The sequence below is a fragment of the Carassius auratus genome, chromosome 27, assembly GCF_003368295.1.
Source record: "Carassius auratus strain Wakin chromosome 27, ASM336829v1, whole genome shotgun sequence".
Classification (NCBI taxonomy): Eukaryota; Metazoa; Chordata; class Actinopteri; order Cypriniformes; family Cyprinidae; genus Carassius; species Carassius auratus.
In genome coordinates this window covers 29,703,762-29,727,347 of record NC_039269.1, presented here as the reverse complement: position 1 = coordinate 29,727,347, position 23,586 = coordinate 29,703,762, and the positions used below count along the sequence as shown (strand labels likewise).

The 23,586-nt window shown below is 36.6% G+C and overlaps 1 protein-coding gene across 1 annotated transcript; it reads left to right on the top strand.

Annotated features, from left to right (window-relative positions):
* The first annotated feature begins 1,488 nt into the window (after positions 1-1,488).
* LOC113046159 (gastrula zinc finger protein XlCGF57.1-like) lies at positions 1,489-23,183 on the top strand. The gene is made up of 3 exons (XM_026207077.1): positions 1,489-1,555; positions 1,765-1,896; positions 21,007-23,183. Exons 1-3 carry the CDS (start codon positions 1,549-1,551, stop codon positions 22,758-22,760), a joined length of 1,893 nt encoding a protein of 630 aa, XP_026062862.1. The 5' UTR covers positions 1,489-1,548; the 3' UTR covers positions 22,761-23,183.
* The last annotated feature ends 403 nt before the right edge of the window (positions 23,184-23,586 follow it).

Sequence of the window (23,586 nt, the reverse complement as noted above, 5' to 3'; positions counted from 1 at the left end):
GACAAGATGATGGCAGAAGAACAAATAAACTATTTTCTTTTGCAAAATATTATCTCCATATCAACTACACAGCCTGCTTTTGCTTATGCCACCTGGGCATTAGACAATACACACATGCTTATTTAAATAATGTATACAGTTGCAATAATACATAATGTTCCATTTGAACTAAGATTACAATTTTAACACATAATATACATGTGCATGAGTTTCAGATTAATTTACAGGTTTAAATATAAATACTAAGTTTACATATGATGTAGTAAAGCCCTGACATTCGGTTCTATTTATTTAATGAATCATAATGTGATTGTATAATTCAGCGCGTTATTATTTTGTGTGATCACATATGACAGAGTAGGGTTAAATGACCTCTGACCTCTGTGAGAGTCTCTGAGCGATGACATCATGAGAGTGGCCCTCTCCTGCACTTCCTGCTCGCTGCGGAAGGTAAACGTGGCTTGATGAGACACATTTCGTGACATCGAGCTGATTTGATCTCGTACTTCACTGAGAGCTGATAAAACTCTGTCAGAGATGGAGAGAGAGAACAGATCATCATAAACCCTGCAGCTTATTTACAGTGTTGGGAAGGAAATGTAACTAAATGCAATAGGTTACAGATTACAAATTACACTACATAAAACACAACTGCAATTACTTTATTAAAGTCATGTAAAGTGTGTCTGATGATTGTGCTGTGTGTGTGTGATTGTTCTCAGGTGAACTTGTGATTGGTGCAATGGATCATGGGAAATGTAGTCCATGGTGTACTGTGTAGTGTGAAAGTCTGTGTGGTGAATTGACAGCAGTTCAAAGACCAGGGGCCTGTACCCAGATGGTAGCTGAACAAATTCAGAGTTATCAATCAATCACCTTTATTTACAGGCCCCGGATCATGAAATGTTATTTTTGTTATTGTCTTCAAGTTCTACATTCAGCACAATATTGCCCATTTTAAATTTGACATATTATTAATACTACATATTTGGGATTTATTTTTGTTGTCTCTTGTAAAGGGAACGTTGTTATTTAACTTTAACATTGCAGTTTTATATGGGCTAATGTATACAGTATATGTAAGGATTATCTCCAAACTCCAAGTTAAATAAACAATATTTATTTTATTATAAACACTCTTTAAAATTGGGGACAGTGTATGTAAATTTAGTATGATGTATTTAGAATTTTGCACTGCCTTGTCTTTTATGCTTATCAGAAAACATGACAATTAACACAATAACAATTTAACTATATTTTATTATAACTATCTTTATATATATATATATATATATATATATATATATATATATATATATATATATATATATATATATATATATAAAGATAAAAATCGATCAAATAGAATTAGAACAGAGAGTGCTAGAGTTATAGGGTCAAATAAAGATGGAGTGTTTATTATTATTATTATTATTATTATTACTAAGCAAGATCAAAAGTCTTTTATTTTGCCATTCTGTACGGCTGTCGCGTGTTGACGTCATACAATCTGCGCCGCGACGTTTTCGTTTTGCTATTCTGCGACAGATGAAAGGTTTGTTTTGAGCCCTTAAGCAATTAAGGACCTAAGTGTTTTAAAGTTATGCTTAACAACATGATAGTATTTCCGACAGCAGTTTATGTCGGTAATTTTGAACGTAGTGTTTTATTTTTGTCTAGTGCTGCATAGGAAGATGTGTGAATCCACACATTAGGAACAGAGTGATTGACTTATACTTTGTTTTTGGTGACTTTATCTTAAAGGTGACATCGAAAAGTTTCCAGATGTGCCTTACACAACTCTTGTAGAGATGGAGTTTATTAAAGTGGAGGTTGTGGACATGAGTGATCCAGAACCGTGCAAAGTGAAAGATGAAGATCATGAGGAACAGAGAGGTTGGTATCCATTTATGATTCTTAAAGATAAATGAGAAACATTAAAGTGAGGTTGTTGCATCTATGTATTTGTGAGAAGATTTTATCCAAAGCAAGTTTCATTTGAGAGCGGACTTGAGCCGGAGCTACTTCTCTCTGTTTATGTCTGTGTAGAATCACGCAGGTACTGTGCTCCTCCGCGACCGATATAAAGTTGGTTCGACGTTCGATGTTTGACATTTTGTCAGAGATTCAGCCTCGGAGATCTTCAATAATTATTTAACGATTTAGCACAATGACAACAAACTTCCTATGTTGTAACTGTTTTCAAATGTAGAAGAGAACACACGTTGTGTTTTAATGGTTTTAATCTGCCTTAAGGAATTATAACTGATAGAACTTATAATGTAAAAGTGCAGGCAAGGGACTATCTGCAAAGTGCAAAACGAAGAGAAAAATTCCATCTAAATGCTTCACTTGTGAAATGTATAAATAATAAATCTAAAATCAAAGGGGTGTGTCTTATTATGTGTTCATAAAAGAACATTTAGCTGTTGGTTTCATTCACATAACTGTAGCACAACAAAAGTTATTGAAATGTACAGACTGAGAAAATACTTGCAAAGCATGACAAAGATTGTGCAGTTTAGCGCCACCTAGAGGAACATATTGCACTTGTCTCGACCATTCTGACATTCAGAAGTTTAAATAAATTCATTTAGAATGCATACAGTTTGATATGTAAATTCAAATGGGTGTGTCTTGTTATTTGTTCAAAGAACAATATTTACAGCCATCTTTTTACTATCATATGTAAATCAGGATGCATACTATTGAATTACATTTGAACCCATTAATACACTCATTTTTAAAACATACAGTATTCCATCTAAACTTCAAAGGGCGTGTCTTGTTACTGGTTCCTAGAAGAACATTTTGATGGTGGTTTTAGCCACAGAACTATAATAGAACTCATACTATTGAAAATTAAACCAATACATCATTTAGTTTCAAATAAATACAGTCTTCTGTTTTAGTTTCAAAGGCTGTGTCTTGTTACAGATTTCTTTTAGAACATTTTGCAGTAGTTTTCATTGTCAAAAGTGATGCAGAAGTCATGCTATTGACTTTCGAAAATCTAATTTTAAAAGCTTTCAAAGAGTCTCCAGTGTTACTGCCCCCTAGAGGAAGATGTTTTGAGTCAGTTTGACATTCAAAATATTTTAAGAAATTCATTTAAAATGTATTCAGTTTTTCATCTCAACTTCAAAGGGTGTGTCTTGATACCTGGGCTTAAACAATCACTTTCATACAGGTTTTACTCTCGTTTGTAATTCAGGATACATGCTATTGAACTAAATTCACATCTGTTAATAAATTCATGTAAAATGCATACAGTGTTCTTTCTCAAATCTAAAGGATGTGTCTTGTTACTGGTTCCTAGAAGAACATTTTGATCGTGGTTTTAGCCACAGAACTATAATAGAACTCATACTATTGAAAATTAAAACAACACATAATTTAGTTTCAAATAAATACAGTCTTCTATCTCAGCTACAAAGACTGTGTCTTGTTACATATTTCTTATAGAATATTGTACAGTAGTTTTCATTGTCAAAAGCGATGGAGAAGTCATGCTGTTGACTTTCAAAAATCGCTTGTACAGCCTTCCATTGAGTCTCCAGTATTACTGCCCCCTAGAGGAAGATACTGCAGGTGTTCTGAACCAGAATGACATTCAAAGGTTTCAATTCAGGTTTTACAAAAAAGCTAGAGGTAAATACCAAAACAATAGGTAGAAGTGAAGGTCTTGACCAGAAGGGCAGTCCAACATATTCAGTGGCGATATGGCAAGTAAAAACGGAGAGAGCCAACAATGACCAGAGCAAATGAAAAAAGTAATACCATCAAACAAATAACATGGCAACCCAAGCCCCAACACACAGGTTTCATGCGAGTACATACTTAAAGGAGAACTCCGGTCAATTTTAACATTGAGCTAATTTTTTTGTAAATTTGGAGTGCAGTCAGTACAGAGAACAACAACAAAAATCAGTGTTGCCTACACTTGTTATCCTTTTTTTTTTTAATTTGCACCCTGTTGACTTCAATGGGGCAATATTTTAAACCTGCTTTTACCCTCTAAACATCCTTGATGTTTCATTTTAAGTGCACAGCCAATGTGAGTGATTCCTTCAGAGTGAACACGAGTGAATCTGACTACAGTAGATGTGAAAAATATGAATAAAAATGAAGTTAATTCGGCCAGCGCTCATACCTGTATTTACATCCTGTTTTCGGTTCAAGTCCAAAGAAGTCGATTGTCGAGTTCACGCGCGTGATCATAGGTAACTAAACATATACTAAACAAAAACTTCATTTTTATTCATATTTTTCACATCTACTGCAGTCAGATTCACTCGTGTTCACTCTGAAGGAATCACTCACATTGGCTGTGCACTTGTAATGACACATCAAGAGCCGCATTTCCACTGTTGGCCCAGTGCGAGCCAGGGATTAAAGCGGGCCGGGCGGGGCTAATAGCCTCGGACCAGTAGCACGAGGCCAGAATAGTGCAGGGTTTCCACAGTGGAGCCTGAAGCACCGCTGCACGTCACTAAAACACGCCCTTTACACGCCTCTCAGAACAACGTCATGCAACCTCAAAATTTCACCATCAAAGAGAAGTTATCAGAAAACTAAGAAATAAGTCTCTGGAACATGCGCGATCACAAAACGAACATGATAAAAGCGGCCGTTTGTTTGCATGCTTTGTTATATAATAATATTCAAAAGCATCTATGTTTTAACTATAGAATAAGTGATACATTTATCATATTGATTTAATTTTATCAGGACTCAAAATTAATCACACATAAATACACTTATTTCTATTTTATTTATTTATTTTTAACGCTCATGAAAATAGCCTGCTTATTCAGTCGAGTCTGTTTCTGTTTATTAGCCACAGTAGCCGTCACATTTAGAATGAATGATAATATCTCTATTTTTATCAAGCTCCCGAACAAAAAACATTATTATATTCTTTTATGATAGGCAACGTAAGATAAACTCTCCAGACGAGGCTTGTGACCGATAATATAAGTTACTAAATAAATACACGATTGTGATAGAGAATAAAAAGCTGACGTCTGATTTCTTCAAGCGGTCATATTTTACCATGGTTACTATGGTAACAAGTTTAGCGTGCATATCTTGTTCATCGCTTATAAATATGTCTGCCTTGTTTAGTGATTATAATCCACATTGGATCAAGTTATTTCAAAGACTTGCTGCTAACTAAGAGTGAGTTTTGAGCTCGACTTATTTTAAAAAGTGTTTAATGCTGGTGTTAAAGCTGTTATCTTTCTGAAATGATCCTCAGAGCAGACTCTCTATTTTTATAAAAGCTCCCGAACAAAAAACATTATTATATTTTGATGATATGCAACGTGGAGCTAAACTCACGAAACGAGACGACAGATAAAATGTTACTTAATAAATACACAGTTGTGATAGAGAATAAGAAGCTGACGTCCGATTTATCCAAGCGGTCATATTTACCATGTTTACTATGGTAACGTTAATGTTTAGCGTGCATAGTCTTTTACATCGCTTATAAATATTTCTGCCTTGTTTAATGATTATAATCCACATCGGATCAAGTTATTTCAAACACTTGCTGCTAACTAAGAGTGAGTTTTGAGCTCAACTTATTTTAAAAAGTCTTTAATGCTGGTGTTAATGCTGTTATCTTTCTGAAATGATCCGCAGCGCAGACTCTAACCACGAAGGAACTCCGCCTTTGTTCATAACCCCTCCTCTAGCCCCAGCTGGCCCGCTTTGGCCCAAGGTTTTCGTTGGGCCAAAAAACCCTGGCCGTTGGCCCCGAGGAAGCCCCGGCGAGGCACGATCAAGCCCCGGAAGTGACAGTGGAAACGCGACTGGTCCTGGCACGCACTAGCACGACCGGGCTTAGCTCGATAGTGGAAACACGGCTAATCAAGGATGTTAAGAGGCTAAAAGCAGGTTTAAACATTGCCCCATTGAAGTCAACAGGGTGCAAATTTTAAAAAGAGGATAACAAGTGTAGGCAACACCGATTTTTGTTGTTGTTCTCTGTATTGACAGCACTCCAAATTTACCAAAAAATTAGCTCAATGTTAAAATTGACCGGAGTTCTCCTTTAACACAAAATCTAATTATGTTGCCATCCATTCAAAATCCACAAGTTTGCGCAGCAGAGAACAAACTTGCTGATTGATGCCTCCCTGCTTCTTCTTGGATTTAGATCCTGTATCAGGGTTGATGCCCAGGAAGCACCTAAGACCACAAAAAAAAAAAAAAAAAACATTTCAAAGTCTTGAGAGATTCACTATTTTTGTTATATATTTGAAAATACAGTCTAACATTAGAATATATTTTACACCGATTATTTTTCAATAATCCATTTAGTTTTTCTAATTTGCTATTTGCTGACCAGAACAGCACATGCAAAACACCTTAAGAGGTAAGAGGTGCTCATTTCTGTAGCTGGATATCTACCTTTTGTTGGATCAGACTGAACTCTGCAGGAAGGTAGATATCCAGAAATAGGAATGAGCACCTCTTACTCAATGTGTTTTAAAAACAGTCTTAATTTTATGGACGGAAAGACAGGAGTCATGATGTACAGTGAAATGGGATTATTAAACTTCAAAAAGAGACAGTTTAAAGACATGCAATTGCACGTTTGAAAGTGAAAACTGTTGCACATCCACCAGGTTTGAGTGGTTTCAGAGCAGTTTGTAATAATGTGCAGTACTCAAAGAAATGGTTAACTTAAAAATTAAAATTTGCTGATAATTTATATTTGTATTTTGGATTGTCATTCCATCATTGGACGCTCCATTCACTTTAGCCCGAAATAAAACCCTAAAAATCTTAAATTCTGTTCTGATGAAGAAATAAACTATAAATTATCAGCAAATTAAAAATTTTTGGGTGAACGGTTCCTTTAATAAGTACTGTTTACATTGTTTATAATATGCTGTTGATGAATTTTGAGTTTACTTTATGCCGTTTACATTTCTGAACATATTTTGCTATTCATTTTAATAATGGAGTGAGATTTTTTCAGACATGGAATGGTGATAGGAACGTCTGTACCTAATCTGTTCGCCGTGTTTTGCCTAGGGATGCAATGTTCGAGTGAAGTCTGTCTCTTCATCACAGTGAAAATTGGTTGAACATTATTAAAGTTAGAGCTTATTTAGAGATATCAGCCGGATGGCTTAGCGCAGGCGCTAATGGATCCTAGGCTGTATCTGGTAAATTACCCCAAAAAAAACTAATTTGGGAAAAAATAAAGCTGATTTCATAGGGCCTTACCTTGGACAATCAAGCGAGGTGTGCTCGGCAATCTGGTCATCCTTTGGACTTAGGCAGCTGTGGCAGATGGCTGTAAAGTAAGTTTATACAGAAAACATTTTTATAGATGCAACGGGGTGCAAAGTACACTGCCTTTGACTTCAAACCTTATATTCAGTAACAACTTTACTGAATATACATTAAAAGAAATTTTTTTACCAATAATTGAATAAGTGTTTGCAAAACAAAACTTACGTCAGCCTCAAGCACGATGGCATCTTGTGGTTCTTTAAAGTATGTCCATTTTTCCAGATATCCTATACGAAGATCGACGGGGAGAATAAACACATTCTTAAAACACAAATAATAAAAGTACAAAGACGGATTAGGGGCCATTCACATATTGCGTCTTCTGTGCGCGCAAGTTCGTTATTTGCGCGACATGCGCACATAATGGAAGCGACGCGGTTGCTTCATCCTTTCCCGTAACAACGTTTAAAACTGTTAAGGAACAGCTGTTCATAGCTGTATATGGATTGCCATTTTGAAATAAATTTAGTAGCAGAGCTATTGAGGGCGATTTTTTGTGATGCAAATCCATTTATCCTTTGCTGAAATGTCTGCGTCTTCATGGAGAGAGTACGTCATGGTTGCTTAGAAAACGCAGACGCTTCAGGAGCGCTTCTGCTCGATCGCTTTGGAAAGAAGTATAGCGTGCCTAGCGTTTTCCACGCGTTTTTAGGCGCGATATGTGAACGGCCCCTTAGTCTATTTACCTATGAAGTGCAACCAAAGTAAAGTTACAGTCAAGAATCTCTCAAAAATGATCTTTTCGTGGCATGTGCGTTGTCTTTGAATTGAAATTCACAGGAATTAGCTAACGTTATATCTATTCAAAATGGATGATGATGCACTTTTTTCACTCAGATACGAAAGTCTACAAGAAAGAATACAATTTTAAAATGCAAATAATAAGTACAACGACAGAAATAGTACATTTTACCTCTGAAGCAATAACTGAAGTAAAGAGTCAACACGGTAATATCTCAGCAGAACTTCTCGTGTGCGTCGTCTTGTCTTCTAAGTTCACAGTGATAATGCAAAATGGATGACCGTGTCGAGCTACCCTGGGACATCCCGCCCATTCTTCAAGTTCAAACTTCATGCACTAGAGACTAACGTTAGCCTATTTTTTCTTTCAACAAAAAATTTGTTCAAGATTATTCACCTCTCTCCAAAGACTTAATAATTTTCGATTACATTAAATTAAAATAATTGCACAAAACATAGGATCATTAAAAAAAATTGCAAGCCGTCCTTTAACAAAACTTGGTAACAAAAACATAATTCATCATAAACAACTGCTGTAAGGCACTTTCTAAGTTTTTAAGGTCATTTTTCGGCTGCTTTCATGCCAATGTCAGGGATTTTCAACCACCACTATGAAACGGTAACTGCTAGTGCAAAAATTTTTTTTTGAAAAACTCAACAGCAATGTCTTTCCAGAAATCATGACCTGGTTTACTTGAGATAATCCAGACCTTATTGTAAGGAACTATCGGTTGAAAGAAAATAGTTACTACATGAAACTGCTCACAACAAATCTGTGGATGACTTGACAGAATACATTCAAAATGAGGAAGACATCAACATTACCTTGAACAATCAAGCGAGGGGTGCTTGGTAGCATCACAGTCCCTTCTACATCAGTGGCTGTGGCACAAGGCTGCAAAAATAACAGTAGAATAAGATTCAACTGTTAATAATCTGTACCTATAGTAGCTATATTTGTGAACAAATTTTCCCTTGGCCCCCATTGATTTATCTTAGATTAGGCAGTACACATTTGGTAAAGTTTAGAATGTGATCATGACAATGTGACTGGTTTCTTTGGACTGATGAGCGGTTGGCACCTGTATGAATGGTGAAGTGTAGAGTGAATAACTTTTTGTGGTCAGAAAACTAGAAAGATGCAATATAAGTACAGTCCTATTACCATTTACAAAAAACAATAGGCCTAATGCTTATGTTAATGTGAGAGTGAAAATATACTTACATCAACATCAAGCACAATAGCATCCTTGGGCTCTTTGAAGTACGCCATCAGAAGGAGAAGAATGCATGTAGCCTTGTCTGAAGCCTCCGGTTCAAAACAAGCCAAAACATCTTTCACGCCTTGATGACAGTTGACTTCTTGGCAGAACTTCAGAATGGTGTTGAATTTGTTCTCCAGGACCTCTCGAAACTCCACGAGGATGGAGACATCGGTCAGAAGAGTAAAGTGGGAACATATACCTGAAGATAATGGAGTAGAAGTGCTGCTGAATCTTTGTTGTAATTATATACAGGTGCTCTTTGTATGCTTCAGGTACATTGTGTGTGTTGCATGGATGGAATATGGCCTCAAAAACGAGCGAGTGGATTTTTGCCAGTATAGGCTCATTGTTCTCACTCTGCTGTTCAAACAACTTATAACAGTGAATTTTACATAACATGACCCTTTTAAAACATTATTGTAACAAAACAAAATAAAGATATTGTGGACAATAACCCTGAAGAAAGACCTGTGTTTAGCCGCTTTCCGACCGGAGGAACCTTTTCACAGTTCTTAGAATCTATTAAGGACTACTCAGGTTTTTAACTTTAAAATGAACAGTGTGTAGTGTAGCTAGAAAGCTACATCACCACCCTGTAGGCTACTGGAAACTAAACTATACGGTTTGTATTTAAGTTGTATATACAAACACCATTACCAGATGACGATTAAAAGACAATAATTACAAAGTATACCCTACAGATACAAATCACTGCAATTAGTTTGGACTGTCTAGTTATAACCAACATTAATGTACTGGCAAAACACAGATAAGTGCACATTGGTCTAACAGCGGGAAAACTGCCGCGCAAAACATTTATTTTGGCAGTGGAAAATTCCAGAGACAAGATAAAAAAATAAAAAAAATAAATACATGGACATGCGCATTTCATTTTTCTGTTAACGAGAAAGACAACGGTTGCTCCGTTTCACACACACAGCAGGGAAGAAAATTATAAAGTTACTAATTTGAGATGAATTTAATCCACCTTTGCCCAAATCCACAAACACTATAATTTATCTAGTTGATAATAACTGTCATAATACCCACATTAAGGCCACATCTTACCTTATAACTTTATTTATCGTCGGTCAATGTAGAAAATGCTGTGGTAAAAGAGAGAACGCTGTTAGAGTAAGTTAACTAAGATAAGCTTTAAGTAAAGCTAAAGTTAAATGTTCGACGGTGTATCTAATCAGACATCTCACAGTTAACTTAATACGGTATAATTAACACTACAACCAACGTCTTTTCATTCAAATTTGCGCGCTTAAACGTCGACGCGAGTCTGCTACAGCTAAGTTACAAAAACATGACAACAGAACCTACAACTAACGCTAATTTGGTTCATACTTTTAAATTACATGCACTATCATATAAAAAACATCAAATTGATAAAGTTTGACATTTAAACACTTACCGCTGTCTGAATCCACCGAATGAGACCACGTAGATCAGAGAGCTCTGATGACGCTCTGATGACGCTGCCGCAGTTGCCACTCAAAAAAGACGGCATTCACAGTAGTTTCTTGTAAAAGCCCCGCGCCTGCATTATTTTCACAGTAAAAGTCTAAATACGGTATTATATTGTGAATTATCACAGTTAAAGCCTGTGAAGTGGTAATAATGTAATTAACTGTGAAATATTACAGTTATATCTTGTGAAATCCTGGAAAAATTTTACAGTGTAGATCTATAAATACACACATATATATACACACACACATATAGATCAGCATAAAATTTATATCCATGTATTACCACCACCAACACCTAAAAAGTCTAAAGAAAGTCTTGCACTCTTAAAAGAGCTTTTTTTTTAAAACAAAAGTGTATTTTTAAGTAAAATATTGAGGAAAGTCCCAAATGTTATTTCAGTGACAAATACAGAAAATATATTCAAACAGGAAATAATTTTGTTTAATGGACATAATTATTATATATTATATATATAACTACAAAAACAATAACATTACAGACAGTATTTAAAAATCATGCTTAATTAAAATGTCATGTAAATACAGAAAATATATGAGCAGGATTTTATTTAAATTGTTTATTTTGGATTGTAACATTTAGAAATGTGATTCTAAATAAAAAGATAAATAAATATAAACATTTGCTAGCTGTCAAAGCAAAAACAAAATGTACAAAGGGTCATTTTGATTGCAATTTATTCTTATAGTTGTGGGCAAAATGTTATTTATATTAGTAAATTAAGAGGTATTACACAAAATGCATTTTTATTTTTTTAGTGCTCCCCTGAATAAGATATGTTGCATCCAAGATTTTTATATACTGTATAGCCCACAAGACAAAATAATAACTAAATTATGTCAGAAGCTTAGCACAATTTATCCAAAGACATTGTGAGACCTGGAGAGTTTTTATGAAGAATAAGGGACAGTTTAACTGCTCAGGAAAAATAAGGGACAACAATCAAAAAATATGAATGGAATGGAAAATATCATTTATTAAATCTGTAACAAGACACAGTCTTTGTAGCTAAAATAGAAGACTGTATTTATTTGAAACTAAATGATGTATTGGTTTAATTTTCAATAGTATGAGTTCTATTATAGTTCTGTGGCTAAAACCACCATCAAAATGTTTGTCTAATCTGTCAGCAACTATGGTGTTCTGCATCACCATGTCACACTCGGGTCATATAATACCCAGCTTCTTCTAAGATTTATTGCAAATCTAAGAGATAATTTATTTGAGCAGCAGGTTCAAGAGCTAAATGAGAATCCCATTCCCAGCTATGTGATAGTGTGGGACAATGTCAGTTTTCACCGAGCTGCTCAGGTAAGGGAATGGTTTAACATAAAAGGGCAGTTTATACCTGTACCTCCCTCCATACTCGCCTTTCCTGAATCCGATTTAGGAGTTTTTCTCCTCTTGGAGATGGAAAGTTTATGGTAGACAACCCTACACAAGAGTAAATCTGCTGCAAGCCATGGATTTAGCCTGTGGTGATATAGGTGAGGAATCATGTCAGGGCTGGATACGGCACACAAGAGACTTCTTCCCCCATTGCCTCAGGAGGGACAATATTGCTTGTGACGTCGATGAAGTGCTCTGGCCTGACCCAGCCCAAAGACAAGAAGCACATTGATCATCACATGTTTACTCCTTTGATTTTATATTACAGTACATTGTAGGCTGTATACTGTACAATAAACAATTTTTTTTTGGCCCTGAACATTGTGCTTTCCATTTGTGAACAGTACTGACTGATCTATAGCTTTGGATGGTTGCAGGTTCAAAGAACAATAATTACAATATCACAGAGACCAAGGACAAGTTTATGAGATGCAGGGTACAGTACTGTAAAAATAGGGATAGAAGGAGAAAAAAACAAGCAAAGAGCAAAGCAGAGTAGTCCTTTTTGATATATTTTTAGCTACTATGATACAATGTGTTTTCATTCATTAAAAGACAAATGACAGAAAAATATGAACTTTGTTTTGAGATTAAAAATGTACTTCTCCCTGAGAATTCAATTCAAGTTTATTTGTATAGTGCTTTTTACGATACAAATCGTTACAAAGCAACTTTACAGAAAATTACATTTCTACAATAATTAGTAGTAGCTTATCAGTGGTGACTGTCAGTTTGTGTGCATATGACAGGATTTTTCAGAAAAAAATGTATACAAGACGTAGTCAGCTAGACGATGAACATTATTAATATTATTAATTAATAATTATTATATGATGCAGTCACACTTGTAGCAATATTTGTTAGTTCTGTTGTTGATTCAGGGTCAGCATCATCTGAGGTCCTCTGAGGGTCAGCATCATCTCTTCTCAGGTGTTCTGGATCCAGACTGGAGCTTGTGTAAATCCTAGTTACCACGGGATGAAGATCCCAGCAGAAACAGAGAAACACATAGAGACATCATTTGCATAGCTGCTGATCCAACAAACTAAAATTAGTTTAACCCAAGCTAATGAATAAGAATGCGCATTTGATCAGATACAACTGCAGTCACAATTTAAGAGAAACATTATTTGAATGCTTGGCGAAAGAGATGCGTTTTTAATCTAGAGAATGTATTTTCTATTTGTTGCTGTATTGTTTACTGACTGCTTGATAGTGTATATCATTTTGAACACTTTGTTTATGATTTGAGAGCAGTGTTTGATTTTGAACACAGGTAAAACTGTTTTGAGGCGAAAGTTACATTTTGCAAGAGGAATCAGAGGTTTTGTAAATAGTGCTTGAAGATGAGGAATTTGTTGTCACTGTTTACAGAAAATGGAGCAAGGTTTCAGAAATTTGGTTTTAGCAATTGAGAAAAACTGTAATAGTAATAATATAGGTCTAATAATAACCACAATCAAATATTATGTTTACAATATTCAAGTGAGCACTATAAGTGTTTGTCTTTATATCATTCAAAGACCTTGGGTGCATAAATTGCTCTTGTTTTGTTAATTATGAAAAAAACATTCCATTCCATTTTTTCATTATCATGTACTTTGTAGACGGTCCCTGGCTGGCCTAAGCGCTAGGGCGCTGCTGCTTAAGACTTTATGTGTTGCAACAAATCGAGGAGAATTAAAACAATTAAACAACGATGTGTGTTCAGTTCGACGTTGTATTGTTTTTCAGATAATCCATTTTTATACAATTACACTCATCCACTAAGAATTTATTGATTTTTTTTCTCGGCTGAATATATGTCTAACATCCAACATCGAACCAACTTTACATCGGTTCCTCCGCGGCGGTACCTACTCGAACCAGTCTAAAATAGTCCGAATATTAACATTTCTTATAAGTGTACCGTTGTGATTCAAGCCAAAAACAAGGGTTGAAAATGGATTCATGGTGTACCCGCTTATCAGGGGCGGAGTGGCAATCGGGAAGATCGGGACTTTTCCCGATCTGATGATTTTTTTGATGAATTTTCATGATCGGCCCATTATAAATTATTCATAACGGCCGTGAGAGTGGCCGGAGCGGGAGCGGGAGCGCGGTGGCCGGTGTTGTACCGAAATCTGACTCCCCGGACAAATCGCACTCCCCTTCGTGTGCACGCGCGTCACACAGTTGAACGCAGCGCTTGCAGTTAAACCCTTAAGCGGTTTATTATAAGCCTTTTATTTATCGTTTTTTTTTCCACAGTTGGCACCAAGAACGAACATAGAAGAAGCGTAGTCTGATTAACGAGCAGCTAACGGATGCAAAAACGCCGACTGGAGAAGGTCGTCAACGGAATTAAACCGCGATTTCCAAAGTAAAAGTCCAAGTTTTACACTTACGTTATTAACTCATTTCAATCCTGCTAACAGTGTCATAATTCTCTATACCAATAAGCTGTAAAATCGACTCTATTTTGCGTTCACACTTTGAGGGGCAGCAGAGTGCTTGTAGTGAGCACACAAAACCGTGCAAGAGTTAACTGAGTTCATTCTTCTTTTGCTTAATTTTTTATGTAGCTATCTTTGCTGTTACATTTAACAAGGTATATATCCCTGGAGAAAGAGCAAAAGAGAAATCAATTAGTTGTTGGTGGGTTGTCTTAGGCGTGGTTCTCTGCTTGTCCATGTGAGGCTCTCTCTTAATGTGACATGTTCATGTTCCTTTTTATTTTATTTTATTTTATTACAAGCCATGCCTGAAAATGAAAATTGGTCAAAAGAACAAATGCTTATTTCATCAAATATTGATTTATGAAGTTAAAACATTGGTATTTTTTAGTCTCAAAATTAATATACAAATGTCTGAAAACATAGCATCTATTTTCTTATTTTGATAAATTGTAATTTCTGCTTTAAAATACCATATTTTTATTTTTAATTAAGTTTTAAAAGAAATCTCATCTGTAGTTGTTTTACTCAAACACATAACTACAGGATAAATAAAAAATTCAGATAAACTGAGAATTTCCTATATATAGATCTATATATATATATATATATATATATATATATATATATATATATATATATATATATATATATATATATATATATATATATTACACCTTTATACAATGTTTCTTACATTGATTTATTACAAATTGGTATTTAAAGCTTTAAATTACAGCAGTTATATTTTAAGTTTAGAAGAAATGTCATCAGTACTACTTTTTCGGAAAAATAAAACATAAATGGCATTTTACTCAAACATTAACTATATAGTGTAAATTGTAAATTTAGAGAAACCGAGAATTTCCACTGTATTTCTCAGTCATAGTTACCCCCCTACACACTCATCTCATCTCATCTCCCCTGTCATATTCTTCATACAGAACTTGCATGGTCACAAAAAAAAAAAAACTAGTATTTAATTCATTTGTTTGTTCTTAAATGAACATAGAATAGAGTAAAACTGTGGGGAATAGGGAATTTGTTTATCCAATGAACCGATTGCAGGTCAAGTCTGTTTACAGAAATGTAGGGAGATAATGAGCACCCCCTGCCCCCTCGTCTAATGGCATGACCCAAAAATGGCACACGCCAGACTAGAGAGAGAGAGAGAGAGAGAGAGAGAGCGCACATTCTAGAAAAAAAAATTTGACAGTCAGGACATGAAGGATTAGTGTGGTTGCATAACATTTAACGATACCCCCATGGAAGGCAAGAAGGGAAAGGACAAAGGAGGGGCCGAAAAGGACAGAATGAGGAAGAAGCGGATGCTGGAGGAGAATGCATCAAAGTGCTCAAAAATTACGGATTTATTCCGAAATCAGGCGTCAACAGGTGAATTGACAGAAAAAACAGTGGCGCCGCTCAAGCATTAACGTACGTTATTGCTTGCCGCCCGTGAACTAGCACAAGCTAGTAAATGTTGGTAGCCTAATAATAAGTTATCAGTCTAACCATAGACCACGTGACCAGTAGCGGTGGCTTTCTTAATATATTTAAAATAATTTAGCAAGGTTTATGACGTTAGTAGTATTTTTTTTTTTTGACCACCGAGGGCCGGTGGTTTACGAAATTTCCCGGTAGATTTTTTGGTCCCACTCCACCCCTGCCGCTTATCATATAAATGTTGTAAATTATTAACACAAAAAAATCCATGGACTTTAGCTTTAACATTCTGATTCTAACATAGAAACTGACTAAATCTAAATGGCCTTAACATTGCATATCAGTAGTGTTAACATGTCTGTCAGAATTAGAGGTTGACCGATAGTGGATACTGATCAATTCATCTGATAGCATTTATGTGCCTCTAGAAACTTGCGTTCTGAAAGTGAATGTCACTTTTTGTTCATCCCAAAGAGGCATAGAATCACTTTCACAGACTTTAACATTAAATGTTCCTCCTGGTGGAATGACCTGCTTCAATCTGAGCAGCTGAGTCCTCAGCCATCTTCAAGAATCGGCTTAAAACACATCTCTTCCATCTTTATTCGACCCTCTAACGTTAGCACTCACTATTCTAATTCTGTTCTTACAAAAAAAAGTGTCCCTTTTAGACTTGCACTCTATTCATTGGCTGCTTGTTTTCTCAAAAATAAAACACTAGCTTCTTTAATCATTTTGTATTCTATCTGTTTTTTTGTTGTTGTTGTTGTTGTTTGTTTATTATAAAATTAATAAATGCAAAAAAAGGCCTCTAACACAAGCTTGCTCTATTTTTTTTCTGTTCTATCTGTTTTCTTTTTATTTATTATATTATTTAAAAGCCCTTGCTACGTGTACTGTGTTTAAGCAAACTGAGACTTGTTATAGCACTTACATATCATTGCTCTTTTGTTGTTTTTGAGTCATATGTTTGGATAAAAGCGTCTGTTAAATGTAAATTAAAGGCATGTATTCTGCAGAAAAAAACTTTATATAAGATGGTTTTGCTTTATACTGTGTACTGTGTGTTGCATTTTAATTCTGAATATGTTCAAGATTGTTAGATTTAAAACAGTTTATATAGGACACTGTTGTAGTTCAATGAACAGCAGTGCATCATATTGTAAAGGACACATGTTTTTGTAGAGTTTCTGTCCTGTGAGGAAATAAAGTATGAATACAAGTAATGTTTTTCATTACACTCCACCACTTTGTTATTTTGCAAATGAAAGGAACAAAGTTTATTGTTAGAACATTAACAAATAGTTGCAAATTACAATTGCGTCTGAAGTCGAAGGCTGCTACTGAAGACTGTTGACCGCTGCTGTTGATGAGCGGCTGTAAGTTTGTAAATTGACTTTTTATATTCCACTGCATAACAGTAAACTGGGTTGAATATCTGTTTAAATATGTTCACCATGGTCCATTTATGTACACAAAGTCAATGATAGAATAAACATCTTAAAATCATATTTGTTAAGATATAAGTCAACATTTAAGTGCTTTATATTTTGATTTTGAACAAAGACCTCCTGTAGTGAATCAATGCATTTTTGTAAGAAGAATATCCATATTCAAATGTAATAGTCACATTAATCTAGCTTGTGCTCACTGATGTAAACTGAAGCCGTTCCTGGGGAATGATGCATGAGGTCAGTGCTGCGTAAGAGCCGCTCAGGAGTAACACACGCGGAGAGATCAAAACAAAACAACGGTCACTAACTGCAAAATTAGGATTTGCTAAGAGGAATATCAGAGGATTTTTAAAATACCTGAATTCATCTGAAAGAAGAAAGTCATATACACCTAGGATGACTTCAGTCAATTTTACATTAAAGCTAATATTGTACTAAATTTTAAATACATTATTTTGTGCTTTTGTAAACTTTGCCAATGAAAATACTACCTAAAATGCCACAGCAGAAGTTTTCTGTGTCTATGAACAACACGTATGTGTTCTGTTTCTGAATTAATCTGTGTTTTTAACAAATCTTATGAACCAATGATTCAAAGCCCCACTGAGCTGGGCTCACACTACAGGAGTTTTATAATCCTCCCTGATTATGTAGTCTGGCATCAGCTAGGCCTGTCACATTAACACATTTTGCTGGACGATAGAAATCCAAGAAATGATTGCGATAAACGATAATATTGTCGTTCTAAGACCAGTTTCAACTAATATAACGATAGTGGCATAATAACGCAGGTAGACCTTTTCAAAGATCAATAAACTTTTATTTCTAAACAATATTTAACACTCAAAACGGAAAACATTTTAAATATCCTCAATAAATGAACAAAACAACCTAAAAACAATAAAAGCAATGGACTGTCAGTTTCAAAAAATGCACTTGAATAAATACCAAAAACAATAAATAAAATGGATGTAAACAAAATTGCACTTCAAAAAATATTAAACATTAGGCACAGACATAAATAGTGACAGTTATGACCTTTTGTAAACAAACAAACAAAGCCTCAACAGGCCATATGCAAAATAAAGCTTTGTTCAAATAAAGCAAAAGTGAAGTGAAGTGCCGTCTATGTCCACCAAGGACGAGAGAGAGAGAGCAAGAGAGAGAGAGAGAGAGAGTTTTTATGGCAGATTCCAAGCAAGAAATACCAACATTTTGACTTTGTGTGCCTTAAAATTAATACATATTGTATGAAAGTGACGTGACATTCAGCCAAGTATGATGACCCATACTCAGAATTTGTGCTCTGCATTTAACCCATCCGAAGTGCATACACACACAGAGCAGTGAACACACACACACACTGTGAACACACACCCAGAGCAGTGGGCAGCCATTTATGCTGCGGCGCCCGGGGAGCAGTTGGGGGTTCTATGCCTTGCTCAAGGGCACCTAAGTCGTGGTATTGAAGGTGGAGAGAGATCTGTACATGCACTCCCCCCACCCACAATTCCTGCCGACCCAGGACTCGAACCCATAACCTTTCGATTGGGAGTCCGACTCTCTAACCATTAGGCGACGACTTCCCATGGCATGTTTGTATATGCCAGTTATGGATGCTCATATTGACTGTTTAACTGTTAACCGAAAGTAAACATTTTGACCGCTTAAGGGGATGTTCACATATCACGTCTTTTGGGTGCTCAAGTTCGTTATTTCCAATGTAAATGCGCGAACACCAACTCAATCAGCTTCCTTCAGGGTGAAATTTCGGTGGTGGAAATCCATTGCTGTAATTTCCTTGTTGTAATGGATATCGCAGCTTGTGGATGCTTAACAACATGCTTTGGAAAGAAGGAGAAAGCGTTGCATCTTCCATGCATTTTTAGGCGCGACGTGATCGGCCATGGTAATATACTATATACTAGTTAACTCACTGGGCGCATTGACACGCGCAACCACACGCCTACAGACATATTTAGCTGAGCAAGACAAATGAAGCAAGGGAAAAGTAGGCTACTATGTGGGACCATTTCAACAGAAAGGGCAACAAAGTTATTAGCAAAATATGCTATGTGGTATTAAAATAAAGCAGTAGTGCAAGTACAATGCAATATCACTTGCGACGCAAATATCCACAAGCAAATGCAAGGCGTTTCCCAAAGCTGGCCACTCTAGTGAGACGGTATCTCTTTATTCCCGGGACATCTGCCATCGGAGAGTGTTTTCCCCACATCACATCATACCATGTTACATTTGAAAAAAGAAATTATCACGACCAGAAACATTATCGAGGTCATTTTTTTATTGTTTGATTCATTGATTTATCGACTATCGCGACAGGCCTAGTTGCAGCACACGCATAAGGAAAATCTTTGCAGATTATCTTCTCTCAAATCTTAAACATGCGCACACTACAAGATTTGAAAATCGTGGCGCATCACATACTACAATATATTATTAAGATTATCATGCACCTCATGTGATCTCATTCTGCAGTTCGTCAGCAATGTTGTTAACTAGGGTGCTAACTCACCCAGTGCATTCAAAACAGAGACAATTTCACCCCAGCGCTTCTCTTTCTCCTTACAGTTCTGATACGTCTTGGACACATTATTCAGACAGTCATGTTACTCCAAAACATCAAGAAGCAGTTTCCTCCATCTCCACCATCCGACGGAGCCGTACATCAGCTGTTTTGCTATTACAGTATGACAGTACTGACATAATCATATAGCCGTAATCATCTCAATAAACCATTAAAGGGATAGTTCACCAAAAATAAAGAAATTCTGTCTTCATTTTGGCTACTCACCCTCTTTAGCATCCCTAATTTAAAGTGTAATTAGGTAATTAAAAGTCAAAAATGAACAATTCAGGCTCCAGTTATTTTCATTATCATTAACAAATAACATGTATGGCGGCTCTCTTCACGAACCATTGCCAAGTGATAGAAACAGCGATTGGGAACACCTGGTGGCCACACGCATCCGGCTGCATCTTTCTAAGGATGCAGTCTTTGAATTGGGACACAGCTATCGTTACAGCCTAGGGTGAAGAATTATGCACATTAACAATGATTTGTGATATGTAATGTAATTTAATATAGAACTATGTGAATGGCGCGGTATGAGCCGTCGGCTGCATTTAAATCTGCTATTTTCCCGCTCTGTGCAGCAGATAGCCTCACATGTCAAAACAAACAACACAAGGTGTCAGTGATTCTTTCTCTAGAGGCAGCTCTCGCTGTGTTTAATGATAGCGGACGCTTCTCAGCTGCTCCAGCATCGGATGTAACCTGAAAAACTATCAGCATGGATTTAACTATCGGTGCCGATTAATCGGCAAAACTGATACACAGTCGACCTCTAGTCAGAATTACCTTGTAGCATCACCTAAAGTGAAATGTACTTTAGTGTTACTAGTTTCACTTCTTGAGCTGATTTATTTTTATTTACATTTTAGACCAGATGGAGGTGAAAGAGGAAAGAGAAGAACCGAGTGGCATCAAGGAGAACCACTTTATTGAAACGCCTGAAGATTTTAAAGTTGGAGAAGAGTCTTTAACTGAAACAACAGAAGCCAAAAATTCTTTCTCCTGCCCTCAGTGTGAAAAGACCTTCACACATAAAGGAAACCTTAGGGATCACATTAAAATTCACATCGGAGAGAAGCCTTATGTGTGCAGTCTGTGTGGAAAAAGTTTCATTCACAAAGGACACCTTAATGATCACATGAGGATTCATACGGGAGAGAAGCCTTACACGTGCCATCTGTGTGGAAATAGCTTTACCTGTAAAGGAAGCCTTAATGGTCACATGAGAATTCACACTGGAGAGAAACCGTTCACATGCCACCTGTGTGGAAAGAGTTTCACATGTAAAGGAAGCCTTACTTGTCATGTGCGGATTCACACCGGAGAGAAGCCTTTCACTTGCCCTCAGTGTGAAAAGAGCTTCTCACATAAAGGAAGCCTTAAGTGTCACATGAGAATTCACATCGAAGAAGGGCCTTTTGCTTGCAATCAGTGCGGGAAGAATTTCACACAGCAAGAATACCTTAACAATCACATAAAGATTCACACCGCAGGGAAACCGTTCACATGCCATCTATGTGGAAAGGGTTTAACTTGTAAAGGAAGTCTCAAGAGTCACATGCGAATTCACACCGGAGAAAAGCCGTTCACGTGCCTTCAGTGTGGAAAGAGCTTCACAAATAAAGGAAACCTTAAGATTCATGCAAGGATTCACACCGAAGAGAGCCCACTGACTTGCCTTCAATGTGGAAAGTGTTTCACGCATAAAGAAAACCTAAGGTGTCACATGAGAGTCCACACCGGTGAGAAGCCCTTCACGTGTCATCAGTGCGGAAAGAGCTTCGCTCGTAAAGTTATCCTTCAGAATCACATAAAAACTCACTCCGGAGTGAAGCCTTACACATGCAACCAGTGCGGAAAGAGATTCACAGATAAAGGGTACATAAAGCGCCACATGCGAAGTCACACTGGAGAGAAGCCCTTCACATGTCCTCAGTGTGGAAAGACTTTCACGCATAAAGGAAACCTTAAAATTCACATCAGAATTCACACCGGAGAGAAACCCTCCAAGTGTCCTCAATGCGGAAAGAGCTTCACACATAAAGGACAGCTTAAGGATCACATGAGAATCCACACCGGAGAAAAGCCCTACACGTGTCCTCAGTGCGGAAAGAGCTTCAAATGTAAAGGACACCTCAAGACTCACATAAGAACTCACACCGGAGAGAAACCTTACACGTGCCGCGAGTGTGGCAAGAGCTTCACAGTTCAGAGAAGCCTGAACATGCACATGAAATATCATTCTGGAGATAAATTGTATGAGTGCTCTGAGTGCGGCAAGAGGTTTGCAGAGAGCAATACCTTTAAAACACATTTGCTCATTCACTCTGAAGAACGGCCATTTAGTTGCGATCAGTGCGAGAAAAAGTTTATTCTGGCGGTGCGATTAAAAGCACACCTGAAGCTTCATACGCATGAGAGACCCTACTTATGCTCTCTGTGTGGAGAGAGTTTCAAACTGCTCGGCAGCTTAAAATCGCACCAGAAAATACATGCCAGTGAGAAATCGCATGTGTGTCCTGAGTGTGGTAAGGCTTTTACCAGAGCAACATACTTGAAACGGCACCAGCGGACACATGCTGGAGAAAACCCTGGCAAGGGTTCATTCGTTCAAGAACCCTAAAGCTACAAGAATGCATACTGGAGAGTAGCCAAGCCAATGATTGGTGGACTGGCATTCGACCCGACTGTGTGACAAACAGTTTGGAAAATGGATTTTAAGCACATCGATGTATCTACTGCTTCACATTATCAAGAGTAGAGCATTGCGAAGTTTGTCTTCGGCAATGAGTAAATGGTGTGAGATTCAGATGTAGACAAAAGTAGAATTTCACCCAAAATGGTGCTTTTTTAAGAGGGGTTAAATAACCTAATGCTGATATTTATGCTCTTCAAACAAATGTGATGCAAGTTAAAATACTACCGTATTTTTCGGACTATAAGTCGCACCTGAGTATAAGTAGCATCAGTCCAAAAAGATGTCATGACGACGAAAAAAAAAAAACATATATAAGTGGCACTAGACTATAAGTCACATTTATTTAGAACCAAGAGCCAAGAGAAAACATGACCGTCTCCAGCCGCGAGAGGGCGCTCTGTGTTTTCAGTGTAGACTACAGGAGCACTGAGCAGTATAGAGCACCCTCTGGTGGCTGCAGACGGTAATGTTTTCTCTTGGTTCATTTCTCTCGGTTCATGTCAAATTAATTTTTATAAATAAGTCGCACCTGACTATAAGTCGCAGGACCAGCCAAACTATGAAAAAAAGTGGGACTTATAGTCCGGAAAATACGGTAGCTAAACATGCCATTTATACCACTAAGACACTGAGAAATTGTAATTTTGACATACAATAAATATTTAAAGGTGCCATATAATGCATTAATACAATATTATAAAGTGTTCTCTTATGCCTACATAGAAGATATGTGGCTTAGGTAAGAGCAACA

Excerpts from the sequence above, each read along its gene's own strand:
- LOC113046159 (XM_026207077.1), top strand. Across the intron at positions 1,897-21,006 it reads AGATCATGAGGAACAGAGAG|ACCAGATGGAGGTGAAAGAG; the intron begins GTTGGTATCCAT and ends TTTACATTTTAG.